This window comes from Ixodes scapularis, unplaced genomic scaffold (assembly GCF_016920785.2).
Source record: "Ixodes scapularis isolate PalLabHiFi unplaced genomic scaffold, ASM1692078v2 PGA_scaffold2__306_contigs__length_199485367, whole genome shotgun sequence".
NCBI lineage: Eukaryota > Metazoa > Arthropoda > Arachnida > Ixodida > Ixodidae > Ixodes > Ixodes scapularis.
Genome location: NW_024609857.1, coordinates 69290604 through 69307707, shown reverse-complemented (window position 1 = coordinate 69307707; position 17104 = coordinate 69290604). Strand labels below are relative to the sequence as shown.

The following is a 17104-nucleotide window of genomic DNA, read 5'->3' as shown; positions in this document are numbered from 1 at the left end:
TCACCATTTGATAACAGATAGGAATATTATTCTTTTTGGAGATTTCAACTGTGTATGCAATATCCGAGATCGTTCGCAGCCAACGTCAAGGTATGATTCAAGCGCAACTGTGCTGGGATCAATCGTTGCAGACAACAATCTTGTAGACATTGGTGACCACAAAAATGGAGACTTGCATTACACACACTTTCAAAATTCAGCACATGCTCGCCTTGAGAGAATTTACGTTCGCGGAGAATTATTCGCTAAAATTTGTGATTATAATGTAAAACCTATTTTCTTTTCTGATCACTGTCTGGTGTCAACATGTATTGGGGAGAGAAAACTGTCATCTTTTCGCCCCCAATGGAAACTTTGGAAATTTAATGTCACACTCTTATCAGAGAAACGTTTCTCTATTCGCATTCCGGATATTCTCTCATCTGTGCTATGTCTCCCGATGCTTTCCATCTTTGCTAAGTGGGATATGTTTAAACAAGACGTAAAGAACTGGGCTATAGAGTATTCTAGTCTTCTTGCGTTTGAACGAAAGGAAGACCGACGAATACTGCTTAACACACTTACTACATTATATGAGCTGGAATCTTTGCGTCCAGGAACTTACACAGAGGACATTAATATAACCATGGCACAGCTTCAGCGATATGATGCAGAGAAGTACAGAGGAGCAGTCATTCGTTCGCGATCGGAGAGGTTTCTGCTAAAGGAACCCCCTTCGCGGCGATCTTTAAATGACGAAAGACAGTACGCGCTATCAAAACAAATCCTAGCGATTGACCACGACGGCACTTCCGTGCACTCTTAAAAAAAAAGGTGCGCAAAGGCACCAATCGCCATCTTTCATCCCCGCGACCCTAGCGCCCTCTATTCAGAAGCGGTAACTCGAGCAGTTCGTCCCGCGGGCATTTCGTTGCTCCCGCTGGAGTTGATCCCCTAACGAATACTTTAGTCCCCTCGCCAATAATGGCTGCCGCAAGCCTTCGATGAAGTGGACGAAGCATCACTCGAGTAGCTATTTTGGAAAGAAGCCTTGGCAAAACAAGATTTTGGCCCCGGGATTTAGAAATTGTGACTACACGCGCATATTCGGTGAATGTTTCCGGCCGCGAAAAACATGAGAACGGAATCCGAGCGACGCGGAGGCGCCGGAGACGAGGCTACCTACTCTCCGACTGCAGCGCGCGCGCCCGAGTTTGAACTGGAGGTGACGGTTGACCCAGTTGACCTGTGGCGGTGCGGTGGAAGCGTCGTCGGATGCAGTCGGAGTGGCAACCGATTGGACGGTGAGTTTTGATGGCTTTGGCTACTTGTAGAGCAGCAGAAATCTTATAGTCATTTCAGAACGTACTTCATAAAGTCGCAGGGTTACCCTGTACGATAGGCGCTCGCTCTCTGACGCGGTCGGGCTCGTACTCGTCCATGTTAGCGTGCAAACGAGGCCTAGCACTTCAAAACTAGACCCGGCGGCAATCAGTTCATCAAACAAACGATGTAACACCGGCAGATGGTTTCGTCGACGCAGCAGCGTTTTAATGCCACTTAGGTTCATCGAAAAGTACCCGTGTTCGTTTCATCGACCAACCTTGCGACGCTTCATCGGAAGCGTCTCTCCGCACATATCGCCTCGGTCGGCGACCAAGGCGATGCGAGCTTGACGAAACCGTTGCGGGTCGCATGAGGCCTGGTGCGAGTTCGCGCCTCGAGAGTAAAGTTTCGCGCTTACGCTCTTAGGCGAAATGTATGGTCGTATCCGATATGCGTAAATAAACATGTTCTCGATCAATATTAAAGTGTCTCCGAGCGGAGCGAAGGGTTTCAGCGCGTAGTGCGGACGGTTTGAAAGCGGCGATCGCCAATTCATTTGTGGCGTATCAGTTGCCTGGGCAAGTCCGCTTTAGTTGAGGTAGGTTTGCGGCGAACGAAATTAAACCAATAATGCAATCCCCGTGGTGAACGAAACAAAACAAAGTCGACGAAACGTTGTAGGAGCACGTATCGACGAAATTGAGCGGTGCCGCGAAGTCGTGCACGCGCGCGTTTAGTGAAGCCTTATTTTATGTTTTTACTTTCTCTGCGGGTTTCCGAGCGTCTTTCGGCCCTCTATGTTTCGGCCGATGCTGGTCGGCTCTGCGGCACAGTTTATAGTTTCAACCATGGTCGGGAATCACCAAATTGGAATTGAACTTGAACGCTGTAACGATACTATTGTTTATAGAGCCCAGCGTAGAGGTGTTTTGTCTTGTAATACTTCTGCTTCTGAGATCCTCACTTCGGAGTTTGCTTTCGCCCTGTGTAACTTGTGCTCGTGGCTTCGAAATGTGTGTTGTGTTCTTCAAAGCTGCTCTTGTGATCTTCGTTCAAAAGTTTTTTTTTTTTTTTTTTTTTTTTTTTTTTTTTTATGCTTGTTATTGATAGCTGTGTTTCCTTTGCGCTCTGAGCATTTTCATTGCTTTGGACTCTGAGCATTTTCAAACAGTCTGGTTAGGACACGCGTGTCGAAAAATAAATTTTACGCGAATAAACAACAAAAAATAATTTAGAGTAATATTTATTTATTCATTTATTCTTTTATTTATTTATTGAAAATACATGCAGCGCCCGAAGGCATGACAGAGGGGGAGAGGCACATACATAAAATAAAGATATTAATATAGTAACAAGTGAACAATATTAAATATGCAACAAACAAAAAAAAAATCGACAGGTCATGGGTCACTGTTAAATTTGTAGGTCGAGACGCGATTTAGTCGGTACTCACGTCCTTTCCACTTGTTTTCTTTCGGGTGCGGGGGGAGAGGTGGATTGCCTTGGCTATCGCGTTCAGATGGAGAAATGGTATGCCAATCTTATTGACGCGAAAATTGCGTATTATTATTCTGTGACGTCATGAAATTAATAGAAAATTAATCTCGCGCCGTCAATATTGCTAAAAAATGTTTTTGCGCAAAATTTATTTTTTTTGGCACTTGTGTCCCTTATAAACTGTTTAAAATATTTTTTTTTTTTCAGGGGTCCTTTAGGGTGCAATTTTCTCGTCTTGACTGTCATTCGATTTCGCATTAATAAATTCTGGTTATGACAGACACTATGCTTTATGACAGTATCTTACATAAATAATAGGGTATTACCACATAGCATCGTCATTTTGGAACAGAAGTAGCTACAATCAAAAATAAAAACAAGTCACGTAAAAATAAATTTGCACATGCCATGAACAGTTATCACGACACAAAATGTTGCTATAGCTTCATTTAAAGGACACTTTAATTTTGAGTTGGCCTAGCACCTCCTAAATACCAATACCTTAGCCCTTAATTTTCTTTCTCGGTTATCATATTTCAGTGCAGGGTATATAGTGGACAGTGCTATGTTAGCATTGGCCTAGAACTCGTGTTCAGTTGGTGAGAATACGTGTTCCAGCTGAATGCAAATGCAGCACTTTTTCCAGTCAGCCTTGCGATGACCTATGAGAGGGGGTAGAATCCAGCAACACTAAAGCCTTGCGATCTAGGAGGCATTGAACTAACTGAGTAATCTTTGATTGAACTAACTGAGTAATCTTTGATTATTGAGCTCATTAAACTATTGATTTCGCACTTGTAGGCTTTGTCTCTTGAATGTTATTAAAGAAATACTTTTGATGTAGCAAAAAAAAAAAATTCGACCACTGGTGGAGAACAGACATATGGAAAAGGGTTTATTTATGAGGTTTACGGCGAAAACAAGCTGGTGCTAGTTAATTAAGACTATGCCTGCCTGTCCTTTCTTTTTCGAAATCTCTGAGTGTTTTTACTATGTTCAAGGTTGGTTTACTTCGTTCCTTCTAATTTTCAGAAGCTGCAAGCATCCTCGCCCACGACTGAAGATTGAAATTTCATAGCCGGCCACATGGACGCAATGAGAAGAGAAAGGAAGGGAGCTACTACGTATATGGAGATGGTGAAAGATGCCATGGAGAGGACTTTTTTGGCAAGGAGGGTACATCAGCATACACCCTACAATCTTCAACACCGTAGACGACTATCCAGCCCTAAAGCCCTAAAGACCAGGTAATATGTTGCTTACTAACGATGTTGCTCATGCTTTTAGGAGCAGTAAGTTCCCTGATAAGACCACTACCACCCCCATTATGGTGCATTCGCGCTGCTCGCGAATGGAAGCTCCTGCAGGGAGATCTCGGTGACGCGGTTGGGGAAAATGTTCCTCAACGCACAGATCTGCTTTGCAGTTGCGGCTCCAGTCCTGGCATAAATGCGCCGTTAGTCCTGTCATGGTGAAGTCTGGCACCATGATGGGTCTCCTTTTTTATCCCACTTACATCAATTACGATTTTGTTACAACTGATAAGTCATGATTTTTTTCGCTATTTCTTTTAAAAAGAGCAGTTTACAAATATCTTCAAGTAGACTGAAAATGTGAAAATAATGTTTCTTGCAGATCTTTGCAGTGTCTTTTTGTATTAGTACTGGCGCCAAGGCAAAGGAGCGATTTATGAATGTTGCCTCAGAAAACCTGCCAACTGTTCTCATGGTGACTGAAGGAAAACTAAGACCGGCCCTGTTCTGCGAGATCATTGTAAGGCTTCAAGATGCAGAAGATATAAAAAAGGTGCACTTTACCCTTTGTTGTATTACACTTTTCTTTTTCAGCACATTTGCAGTAAATGAAGCCGTTCGTCTTTTGCTATTAATTTCCTTCCAAGGGCTCAGCTTACGGGTTGGCAGAAACTTTGGGCTCTCGGGACAAGTATTTCATTACCTGACCCTGCCCTCATGCACATGAGTATGTGCAGAAAGCATGGTCACCAGTTTTATGATCGACAGCTGGCTGGATCTGAGAGCATACTCAATGTGATAACAAGGTTTAAAATGGCACTGCCCTGCCAACCTGTTGGAAGTTTTCAAGAGAGCAAGCACACTGTCCTTGCCCTGTTGCTCAATTCAGTGGGAATTATTCAAGTTCAACATGCCTTTAAAAAAACTTCTCCTCATAGGCCACTTCTTGCTTGCCTTTTTTATAGCAGCATTAAAAGAAAATACTTGCGTTTTAGTTATATTTGTGGAGGGCTAGGAAACCGAGCAAATAGCTTTATATTTTGGTAGGTTCCTCCTGCTGAGCGAGATTTGGTGCAGCTGAGATGAATCTGATCGTAACTGGCCAACCAAAAACACTGCACATTCTGAATTAGTTGGCTTATGTGGAAAATTGGGTACTTCATACTTGTTTTTATTCCTTTGTTTATTTTAAAGTAAGTATTAACAGCACTTCTCAAAGCACGGGCAAAACTAAATGTGATCACAAGCATAATGAGATGTGCTTGGAACGAATTACTTTCAGAAAACTGATAACAACATCATAGTCTTATTAACTGGCACTTCCTCCATGGCAAAAGCAAGCACCACGAGTCTTTTATTATCCCACTGACATCTTTGCAATTACGATTCTGTTTCTCATAATAAATTGGGAATCTTTTTTTTCTTATCTCCTGCTTTTCTACAGGGTAGTTTACAATTTATTGGCTCACTAAAGGTCATCTATTTTTATTTCAGATTTTTGCTGAGTTTAATCGCATCACAAGCGTCGATGCCGAGCAACTCTCTTTTTAAATTGCCTCAGAAAACCTGGCGACCGCCCTTGAACTGACAGGGCAAGACAAAGCCGGACATTTTCTACCAGACTGCTGAAAGGATGGATGATGTTAAAGAATCGGAGAAACAAGGTATACCTGCTTTACAATTTAGCCTTCATTGACTGTTAGCGGAAGTCCCAATCCAGCTAGCTTTCTATTGCAACCGAATTGGTGCCGACTCAGTTCATGTGATAGGTGGGTGCAAACTATGTAAATTAAATTCGAGATATCTAACAGTTATCTGTACGGCATCTGAAATTCCAAATGCTTCTGTACATTAATTTTAAATTGTGAGTGACCGTCTGGTGATGAGTAACATTAAAAAAATGGGGGAATGGCTGTATTTAAAAAGAAATATAAATTTGCATTACTGATGTGATGCTAAAATAGAGCCTTCATATTTTGTGTTGAATTGCTGTGACACTTGGCACTAAGCACAATTGAAAGGATTAGTTTAAAAAAACAATCTACTAGGATGGGTGATTATTCTGTTATTAACTGTGTGCATATGAGGAAACAAAATCAGGCCCTTATTTCTCACCTGGTAGGATTTGACTGCACGGTATTACTGTTTCACCCTATGTCCGGATGCAGCGGATGCTAAGAGCAATCCCATTTAATCGTGCTCTTTGAACATAGCACATAACACATGTCGCCGCGCCCACTCTCTAAGGACACATGACACCCGCACAGCTTTGGATTTGCTCTGATGGCTCGCAGCCTCCGCTGCGCCCTAAGGTGATACAGAGTATAGTGTAGTTGGTGGTAGGACAAAACAATTCTGAAGTGTCTGTGCTCTGTGGTATGAAAATATTTTAAAGGGATACTTAACGAAATTTGAAATATACCCGTCCTGTTCAGATATGGGCTGAATATGATCAACAATATCCGTAAATGACAATCTCACGTTTGTATTTTGAGCCTGAAGGCTGAATTTTTCGTTATAAACGAAATACCTTTCTGGCTTTAATGCAAGGCATTAGATGAATCCGTGTTAAGAGCCTTTTCATATACATCAACCGCATCTAGGAGTTTTAGATATCGCAGTGCTCCCGAAACTTACTGTTGACCGGAGATGGTCCATCTTTTGCGTTGTTTGTGCTACTCCTTTGCTCACCAGTCGAACAACGTGGTGAAGTTTGGGTACCCGATGATGACCTAGCCTGGAGAGGATATTCCAGCTGCTCCAATGACCAATTTAGCTTTGATTTGCCAAGAACAATATTAGGGTAACTGGTTTGGGCGTGTTAGGTTTAGGGAGTATGTACTGAACCTGTTTCAGGTAGTCTATCAGTTACCTGTATCTTCTTATCATCAGTTACTTGTATCTGCTCTAAGGGCAGGCCTCTCTTTTTGTCAGAAAGCCTTCGATTTTATTATTTGTTTTAATTCCCAACCTTTGTTCCAGACGTTCCCCGCAGTCTATTCCATCGAAGTGTGTCCCAGGACCCCAACAGAGCGCTGCAGTGTGCTTTTTGTAAATCTGGCTTATGAGACAGAGGGCCCTCTGGAAGCTGTGGCACTTCGTTTCTGCCTGGCAGGGGTTTTGGACCTTCAGTACTTCGTTAAATATTTTTGCACATTTGTTTGTTTAGAGAGACTTGTAGGTCTCAAACATTCAAAGCTGGGCTGCATGGACACAAGGCTGCTGATCAACCTAAATTAAAAAAAAAAAAGTTTTTTTCCGCACATGTTGTTAAAAGAATGTTGTTCTGGGCTTGTGTAATGCATTGAAGGAATGCATTCGCATTTAAGTGAACATTATTTTTACTTTCTTGAACACATGCATTCCTGAAGGTCTAACTAAAACCCATAGCAAATTTTTTGTTCTGTTTTTTTTTTATTTCTTTTATAACATAGGGTGACCCAAGTCACCGGGCTCGATCAAAAATGGACCGTAAAAATCGTCGCCTTCGCGTCGTAGACCGTGGCAAGTTTATTCGCCCTATTATTTACAGAAAAAGAGCTACGCTTTGTAATTAAAAAAACGACCTGTGAAATACACCTATGACGAAAAATTTAGATCGCTACGTGCAGGCGTCAAGTTTTACGGTCCATTTTAGGTCGAGCCTGGGGACTTGAGTCATCTTATATACTAGTAATTTCCTGAGCAGATATGTTCCTACAGGCCAAAAACCTTTCCCAGGTTTTTATCTTTTTTTTAAATTTATAAATATACTAGTAATTTTACTGCCTCACATTTTATGATTGGGAGCTCTTTTACTAAGGTGTTTGATTTTTTATAGTCATTTTCATTAAAAAAGGGAACAAACGACATTAAAAAGAGCTGTCTCTTGCTAGCTTTTTTTTTCTCTACAAGTTTTCTTATTTTTGAATGGATATTAGGGTGTCTACAATATGTTTTAGTGCTGTGAAACGAGCCAGAACAATCAGATCCTGCATGTAGAAAGCTCAATTAAGATTTCACCAAATGTGAATTTTTCCTGCAGAAATTTCAAAGCTTAGCTCCCTTCACATGGAAAATAAGACCAACAAACTGGCCAGTGTCAATAGCAGTCATGTCTGCAGATGATAGAGTTAGCGATGGTTGTAACTCCCGGTAGGCACACGAGCAGATGAGATCGCCTTCTGCTTCCCTTGCTTAGAACAAAATGACGTCGCAGTTTACAAGCATTGCTAACGCTGCAAGCATGTCTACCGTAGGCCCTGGCAAGTTCGTCTAATTTTTCACAGGAAGGAGGCGAAATTCCTTACAATTTCAACAGGTAACATGCACATTCAGTGCATGCTTTAACTTTTAATGTGCAGGCACCAATTTTTCGGGCTCGCTCAGCAGCACTAAGAACCATTGTAGATTCCTATATATATGCTAGTCATGTAAAATTTCGGCAAGTTCTTCACTGCCAAGATGGCAGTATTTTCTTGTATACTTTCTTGTGATGTGCAATTGTTTTCATTTACGGTGTTGTGTAGTTCTAGAATAAATATATTTCCACAATGAAAGTGCTAGTTTTTTTTCTACAGATAGCTGGCGCAACGTTTCGTAAAATGGTGATGTTAGCTGTAAAAAAACATGCCTGAAAGTTCTACGAGTGTTGTCCGCATATCCAGTCTTCGCAGCTTCTTTCACAACGAAGGCTTGCTTTTTCCAAATAAAGGTGTGCGACTTTTCATATGTACTGCACTATTTAGCTGTGAATGGGAGTGAAAGGTCTGAGGTATTGAATACCTCCCTGCTCTGAAAAGACACTTTGTGCAACTTTTCAGAAGATATACCTTTTCAAACAAGTTGCACAATCTGCCTTTTCTGAATAGGAAGCTGTTCAATGCCGCAAACCTTTCACTCCTATTCACAGCTAAAGGGTCTCATTACTAGTAATTTCGGCTCTAAAAGTGTCAAAATTCGTTCACAAAAGGACGAAAATTACCCTCTCAATACTATAAAATTAATCCCTAAAAGGGTCAAAAGTGATCCTCAAAGGGACGAAAGTTACTCCCCCGTCACTATAAATATCATCCCTTTAAGTGGCAAAATTAATCCCCAAAGGGACGAACTTTAGTCCCCAATAAAAAAGAAGTTAGTCCCCCAATCACCACTGTTGATCCCCAAAGGGATCAAAGTTACTCCCCCAATTATAAACACGACGGCGCTCAAGGGACCATAATATTAATCCCCTGCAGAGTTAACTTTAGTCCCTGATGCCCTGCTGTAGGGATCAAAAGCACTCCTCTTAACGGTTCAAAACTTTGACCTGAAGGGATCAATGGAAAGGGACTAAAAGAAAAGGGAGGGACTAAACCGGGGTTTTGCCGTTTTTGGGGGATCACTCTCAGTGACATCGATTTAGTCCCCAAAAAGGACGAAGTACTACTCCTTTTTTTTTAAGAGTGACATGTCTGATACCCCCGGCATCTTAGACGTCATTCTTGAACATTACAACAACCTCTTCGGTAAAATAATATCAACAGGAGACGAGACAGGCGCAGAAGAGTTGCTTTCACTTTTACCAGTCTTATCAGAGGAAGAAAGAACTATGATAGACGGTGACCTAACATTAGAAGAAGTGCGAAATGCCATAAACGCACTACCCGCGAACAAGACACCTGGTCCTGATGGTCTGGGTGCAGAGTTCTATAAAACATTTATTGACTTATTAGCTCCAGTGCTGCTTGATGTATTCCGCGTTGGATATAAATAAAAAATGCTTCCGCCTACTTTTTACCAAGGACATACTGTCTTAATACCAAAGAGCAAAGACGAAGCAGTGTTGAGAAAAGTTACAGGCTACAGACCAATATCATTATGTAATGTTGACTACAAAATATTTGCAAAATTACTCACCGAAAGAATTCACGAGGTAGCTCACAACTTAATTGGAGAACACCAGACTTGCGGAATACGGGAGAGAACTATTCAGAATAATGTGCACATTGCCAGGTCTGTACTCGACTGTGTGACTGAAGGCAAATGACCAAGTTGCATTAGTACAAATCGATCTATCAAAGGCCTTCGATAGAGTCAGCCATTCATTTTTGTTTCAAGTCCTTGCCCACCTCAATATCGGAGACACCATCCTCTCCGGCGTTAAATTATGTTACAAGGACTGCTCCACCAGGATCATAGTTAATAACACTCTCTCCGATCCCATTGCTATAAGGTCTTCAGTAAGACAAGGATGTCCTCTATCTCCTCTTCTATTTGCCTTATACTTGGAACCTGTTTGCCTAAGCGTGCTGACAAACCTCAATATTCGTGGGTACCAATATTGTTTCTCCGAAGTGAAGTTGTTGGCTTATGCCGACGACGTTGCCCTTTTTTGTGCCGACAAAGACAGTGTAGAAGAAGCTCTACGCGTAACGCAGAAATTTTGCACAGTCACCGGTGCGTCGGTCAATAATGACAAGTCCAGCGGATTTTGGCTAGGCATGTGGGGAACAACACCATCCAAATTTGCAGGGATCCACTGGAATCAGCCATCAATAAAATACCTTGGCGTACCCCTAGACCAGGCCAGGAACAGTGGGCTATATTGGACGTCAGTTGCCACAAACATTAAACGGAAAATAGATGCCTGGAGGGTGCGAAACCTTTTCATTTTTACTAAGGCTGCCGTGTGCAATATTTTCCTTGCGTCTAAACTTGTGTACGTGTTACAAGTCCTCCACTGTGCCCGCCCACGTATACAAGCGTTCCATCGACTTTTCGCGACTTTCATTTGGAGTTCCTCGTGGGAACGGATGAGGCGAGACAATTTATTCCTCCCCCTTGAGTGTGGAGGGTTGGGTCTTGCCCACTTATTTGTCCGCCAACTTGTATCTAGATTATTTTTCTTTAGGAATATCAGACATCCGCTACTGGCCTCGCTAGTTCAGACGAAGCTTGCGCCGCATTTGCCCTTTTTGATAGTTTCAACGACGGATGACGTTTCGTGTGTTCTAAGAGGATTTTGGAAAGAAGTTGTAGACACGTTGTTGTTTTTAAATGTCCGGTTTTCTTTGGAATACTTGTTTAGTGTTTCTAGAAAATGTTTGTCTCAGGCCTTAGTTGAAAATTTTTTCCCACTACCGACTTATAGATCAAGGTTTAATGACAGCCCTGGACAGGATGTTTTGAAAAGAGTTAAAAAGATGTGTGTATCGCCTACTGCAAAAACATTTTTTTTTCAATTACACACTTCCACACTTCCGGTTAAAACGTGGCTACAGGAAAGAGGGTTTTTCGTTCCATGGTCTATTAACTGTCGATTATGCAACAAACCGGAAACCATTGAACACTGCTTCATATACTGTAATGACGCAGTGTACTTTTGGGACGTTCTCCAACGAACACTGAAAAAGGATATCGACTTCACAGAACACAGTATACGATTTCTCCCCGTTGAACAACATGGAGTTGTCCCTTACGATTTATTTATGCTTCTTGGGCTGCATAGCTTGTGGAAGTGCCGGATGATCGACAGAAATGCCGAACAGCCCCGGACGACCAGATCGCTTTTCATTGAAGAGATAGCGAATGTGCGAAGTGTGTACGAGGCCCGCCCACCGGTGCCAGATTGGTTTAGCCTCTTTGATGCGTGCTTAAACCTACCGCACTTTTAAATTGCGTAAATATGTAAATATCACTGTTTATGCGTTGGGTGAATGGTAAATTCTAGCCAATGTAACCTTTTACCTTGTACAGAACTACTAAATATGTGTGTTTGTCGCCCAACGTGATTCACGTGCGCGTGTGTGAGATTCTGGTGACTGGTGGCCTGTGCCTGTGCTCCATGGGTTAGCATGTGTGGGTGCCATGTTGTGTGAAGTGGACTGTGACTTTTCGACCTTTTGTGTTATTTGTGTGTGTACTGTTGGACTTGGCTGAATAGCTATTAGTGAACTTCCATTTATTAAAAAATAAAAATAAAAGGTGGAGTGGTGTAGTGGTTAGCACACCCGACCGGACATTGGGAGGCTCAGAGTTCAAATCCTGGCTCCGCCGTTTTTTGACTTTCGGCGGGTTCCTGGAAACTTGGATTCTTTAATTCATTGGATGAAGTACGGTTCATTCATCTGCACAATTTCGTTTATGTATATATATATATATATATATATATATATATATATATATATATATATATATATATATATATTGGAGGTCAATTTCGAGCTAGAAAACAAAAAAGAAGTGAAGTGGCAGTTTTGCACTTCGTATGTCCTATATCGGCCTGCTCTTCGTCTAAATACTGGTTTGCAAACCCGCACCCAGGTTGTGTGGAGTAAAGCCCACCTATCCTGGGAAAAGCGGCGCCAATCATTTTTGTGGAAATGCTCGAGACACGTGCCGCGCGCCACTTCTGGGAAGGACTAGAGCCACTAAATGAGCTGCGCTTAGAGTATCGTCACTCTGTTCTTCAACATATTTGTGGGCGCCGACATTCTGGTGCATGCGCAGAGCAGACGCGAGTGCCGATCGTCATGATTCAAAAGTGCGACTTCCTTAGCATTAGATTCGGTGTTAGGAAGCCCGTATAATATTGCTGTGCTCTGTCGCGAACTGTTTAAACATTTTTGGAGGACGAAAAAGCGTTTCCTGGGATTTCAGATGAATCTTCAGATAACTGGCAACCAGGGATGGGCAGTATTTCAAATACAAGTATTTGAAATACGTAATTCAAATACTTTGTGTATTTTGCATTTGTATTTAATTACAAATGGGGTAATGTATTTGACCTGTGTATTTAAATACTAAAACGTGGATATTTCAAATACAATTGTAATTAAATACAATTTTGTGGGCGAAAATACACCCCTCAAATTTATTGTCACGACTCATTTTGCTCGTCCTAAGACATGTCCAAAGCTGCTCTTTCTTCATCTCAACGCCAACGGCAACAACAAACCAAGACACTCTTCATCTCTTCATACACCAGTCCTGAGGCAGTTCGCGTCTCGCTCACCGCGGGCGCCCGGGCACGCCCGGCGCCCGAGGCACTTGCCTCTATTACGTTAAATAAATGTCATTGCCAAAGTTACAATTCTTGCTTTAATGCATGTAATTGTAAGATATAGTCTCCATCCTTTATTCATCTATAGGGATTTTTTCTTTTTTTCCTCCCACTTCATTTTAAAGGCACTGTCCAGTGCAGGAAGAAAACTGCGTTCTGCACCGAATGCAGTGTCTCTCAATCAAGCACAAGCGTTTAGTGACTTCGTGATTGCGGTGCTAGTCCAGGGCAAGAATTGTGACGAAATCGACGTTCACAGGCAGACTGGCTAAATAAGTGCCTGTGACAACTTGTGATGCTTTCCAGCCTGATTTTAATCCATATTTTTGCTTGGAACATTCTAAATGCGCGGGTCGTCCAGATTTTCGTAACTGGTGCAAATGGCAACAATAAAAAAATTATCTAGCTACTGCTGCCCGTGTTGGTCGTCTCGGTTCCTTGTGGGTCTGTACCAAAATGTAATCGACGAAAAAAGCTGCTCGAAGCTCTGTACTTTTTTCATCTATTACGTCCAAGCTCATTACATTTTTTTTGTGATTATATTTTTATTACCTTACTAGAGCCTCTCACACTAACTCCCGAGTGTGCGTTGCAAAATTAGAATGAGATACCCAGAAACCCGTTGCAGGTGCCCTGAAGTCGCTGAAGCAAATTTTGAGGCATGTATTTGGAAAAGTATTTGGAGGAGACTGAATACATTTGGTTGTATTTGTATCTTGTAATTAATGCTTTTTTGTAAATGTAATTAGATGTGTAATTAAATACATTTTTGAGGAAGTATTTTGTATTTGTATTTCGATACATATTTGCATGTATTTTGCCCATCCCTGCTGGCGACCATGACCTTAACCCACGATATGAACGAGTGTCGTTACTCTGAAGAGTAGCTTATTTAGTGGCACTATATAAAGAGGAACATGGCGTCTGAAATCTAGCTCAGTGCTGCGCTGTTCCGCCATGATCTTTCCTAGCGCCACTAATTAAGCTACGCTTCAGGGCAGCGACACTTGTCCATACTGTGGCTTAAGATCATGGCTGCCAGTTATCTAAAAATTTATCTGAAATCCCAGGAAACGCTTTTACGTCTTCCACAAATGTTTAAACGCTTCGCGACAGAGCAAAGCAATATTACATGAGCTTCCTAACACCGAATCAAATGCCGAGGAAGTCGCACTTTTGAATCTTGACGATCGGCAGTTGCATCTGCTCTGTACAAGCATTAAGATGGCGGCGCCCACAGCAATATTGGAGAGGAGAGTACCGACCCTAAGCATGCCTCATTTAGCTGCGAGGTCCACACTTCTGCGTGGCGAGGTCTACACATCTGCGCGTCGAGTCAAAAGCAACAAGAAGCAACCAAATGTTGCTAAAGTTGAAGCCTGGGCGAGTTGGTATGTCATACTTAAAATGTTGAAACAGCGCTCTGCCTGTGTCCTTCTTTACCCTGTCCGTCGTTTTTTGCGCTGTTTTAACCTTTTAAGGAGCAACCGTTTCCCACCCGTGAACTGTACCAAGGAGTTCTCTCTCCAAGCAAGTGGCGCGGCTCTACTACTCGTACACAATCGCGCGCCAAGTGCACAGCAGCTGACAAGATTGGCAATGGGTATGGCAAGAAAGGACACTTTCCGTCTGTCTGCCTCTCGGCGAAAAAGAAACACTTAAATAGACAAAGCAATGTTGCACTCGAATTATTCTCGTAAATTCCATAAGTTGAAGGCACTGCTGGCAAGTGCAGACTAAATTCATTTGATAAAATTCACACTTACAAGTAGCGCCAACCATTGTTGTGGAAACGCGCAAAATACGTGCGAGGAGTGGATGCTCCGCTGTCATTCGCTTCCAAGGGCCGCTCATTTCAGTACTGCGCCGACAGCTCCTTCCAAGGGCCGCTCGAGACACGGGCTTCGTGCACTGACGCATTTGAGGCCACTTGCAACAGCAAGAAAATAACCGGTTTGAGGCATTTAGTACTAGTGTCGCCACCTCGTTTAACAAGTTGGAAATAAAATTAACAGGGTGATTTTGTTTACAAATATGGAAATACAACAATATTTTGCTTTCTTGTCATGGTCTTAAAATTAAGGTTAGAGGCACCCCCAGTACGTACGGCCAAGCGTTTTGTCACGTTTCTCTTCTAAATAATTGTATTTTCAAAAAATGCCTCAAAACGCGCTAAAAACAATCGAAACGGTCATATTTCTGGATTTTATTAAAGATCTTCAGCGCTCTGAAAGAAAAATCCAAGAGTGTACAACCTTCATTACGTTATCATAAGTAACCCCCAAAAGAATGAATACTATCGTGCATTCCTGAAACCCAGGCTTGTGTAGCGAAATTTGCCCATTGAGTGACGAGCGGTTGAATCCCCCTTAATGACATTTACCCCGAAACATTTGGAAGAAATAGTTGACCAGGAGGAGAAGGCCATTACATCGCCGCTCGCGGATCCTTCGCATCGCAGTGATAAATTATTACATATTAGCGAGCGTTCTCTAAATCAAGATCTCGCACCGCGTATGTCCCCTGGCCGAAGATCTGAGCAGCCAGTCATTCTAATATTTTTATATAATATGTTGGATGATGTCGCGTAAAACTGTATAAAATCATACCTGCGTCCGCACTAGGTGACTGAGAATCTGAAATTTCAGATTAAAATTCTTGGACGCTGGCAAAAGATGTTTTGTCCTTCTATGCTGTCTTTCTTTTGTCTTCATACCATAACAACATGCTCACTTTCAAAAAAAAAATATATATATATATATATTTATATGCCTTAGTTGCCCTTGTGCTAATAAACCGGCAACTACCAGATCCTCAACGCAAATTTCAGGGCTTTGCGATTCATCAGGCTTACCTTGGGGGTAGGGCCGTACATGTACATGGGCGACGCTTATCTTTAATAGTTTATCTTCGCAGGTCTAACTCTAATCAAAATAACGGTTTCTATTTTCTCCGAAGGAACTTGTGCTCGGCACAAACATCTCTACGGGGGCGTCTTCTTCATGGAATCTCTTCCGAAAACGGAAACCGGAAAGGTTCGCAAGAAGGAGCTCGTCGACACTCTGGCTAGCAGTGTACGCGGCTGATCCGTTTTCGGGAAAATAGACAACTTTCGTAAACCACGTTGCCTCAAGCAGCATAATATGCAATTGTTTTTTACGTTATTGTTTTAATACATTTTGAGTTCATTATGCTGTTGGATCAATAGATGACTGACTTCAATAAATATTTCACGCATGATGAGTATGCTTTTTTTTACAATTTCACAAGTTTTTTATCGTATTTTCTGTTTCACATTAATCGTTGTCATTGTGATGAGTGATATGTTCTTTTTGGTGTGCCGCAAGTTTGGTAAATTTTGGCAACATTGCATTCTAGAAGACATTAATTATCACATCCAAAATATGCTTCCTTTGCGCCCGACGGCCGGAAGGGTAAAATCGCAGTACGCCGAGAGAGGGAGAGGTTGCACCATTCGGGGGTGTTTTGGCATACCGTTATAGTTGAAAAAGGTTGTTTTTTTTTCTCTCTTTTTCTACCTGAATATTTTGTCTATGATCATCTCTAGCTCAGCGTCCAAAAAGCTACGAATGACAGGGAAACTTGGTGAAGCAGTGAATACAAAAAAGACAGCTCTGCTCTCAACGAGTAAAAAAAAAACTATTGAAAAAGGCTGCGTGATTGATAGATTAACCTTCCTATTAATCAATTGATGCTTTAATCCCGATTAAATGGTGAATCGGGTCAACTTAAAACCGGGTAAAAATAACAAATATAAACATTTATGCTGTTTTCTTTTTTTTTTCTTTAACTGACGTGTTTTTAATTTCTGAAGTTCAAACACTGTTTTGTTCGTCGGCGCAAAACTAAAAAAATACCTCAACATTCTTCACTGTTTAGCCAGAGCTAATTCCAACTCGAAAGCCATGTACAGAGCCCTTCACGCGGAAATTCTCCAACAGTGCCAAGATGGACAGAAGGCTTAAGTCCCGCAGCTTCACTTTCCCTAATAGTGCATCCAGTCAGA

At 41.9% G+C, this 17104-nt stretch overlaps 2 protein-coding genes across 2 annotated transcripts in view; both read left to right on the top strand.

The window, feature by feature from the left end:
• Positions 1 to 16163, top strand: part of LOC120838683 (4-coumarate--CoA ligase 1-like) — a 273015-nt gene extending 256852 nt beyond the window's left edge. Inside the window, exon 9 of the mRNA XM_042291430.1 lies at positions 16036 to 16163. Coding sequence (XP_042147364.1) covers positions 16036 to 16163 — 128 coding nt within the window. The remainder of the gene's footprint in view (positions 1 to 16035) is intronic.
• Positions 10471 to 11689, top strand: LOC121836755. The gene has a single exon (XM_042291918.1). It carries the CDS (start codon positions 10517 to 10519, stop codon positions 11687 to 11689), a length of 1173 nt encoding a protein of 390 aa, XP_042147852.1. The 5' UTR covers positions 10471 to 10516.
• Positions 16164 to 17104: the final 941 nt, after the last annotated feature.

Coding starts and splice junctions, on each gene's coding strand:
- LOC121836755 (XM_042291918.1), top strand. CDS start 10,517: ATGTGGGGAACAACACCATCCAAATTTGCAGGGATCCACTGGAATCAG.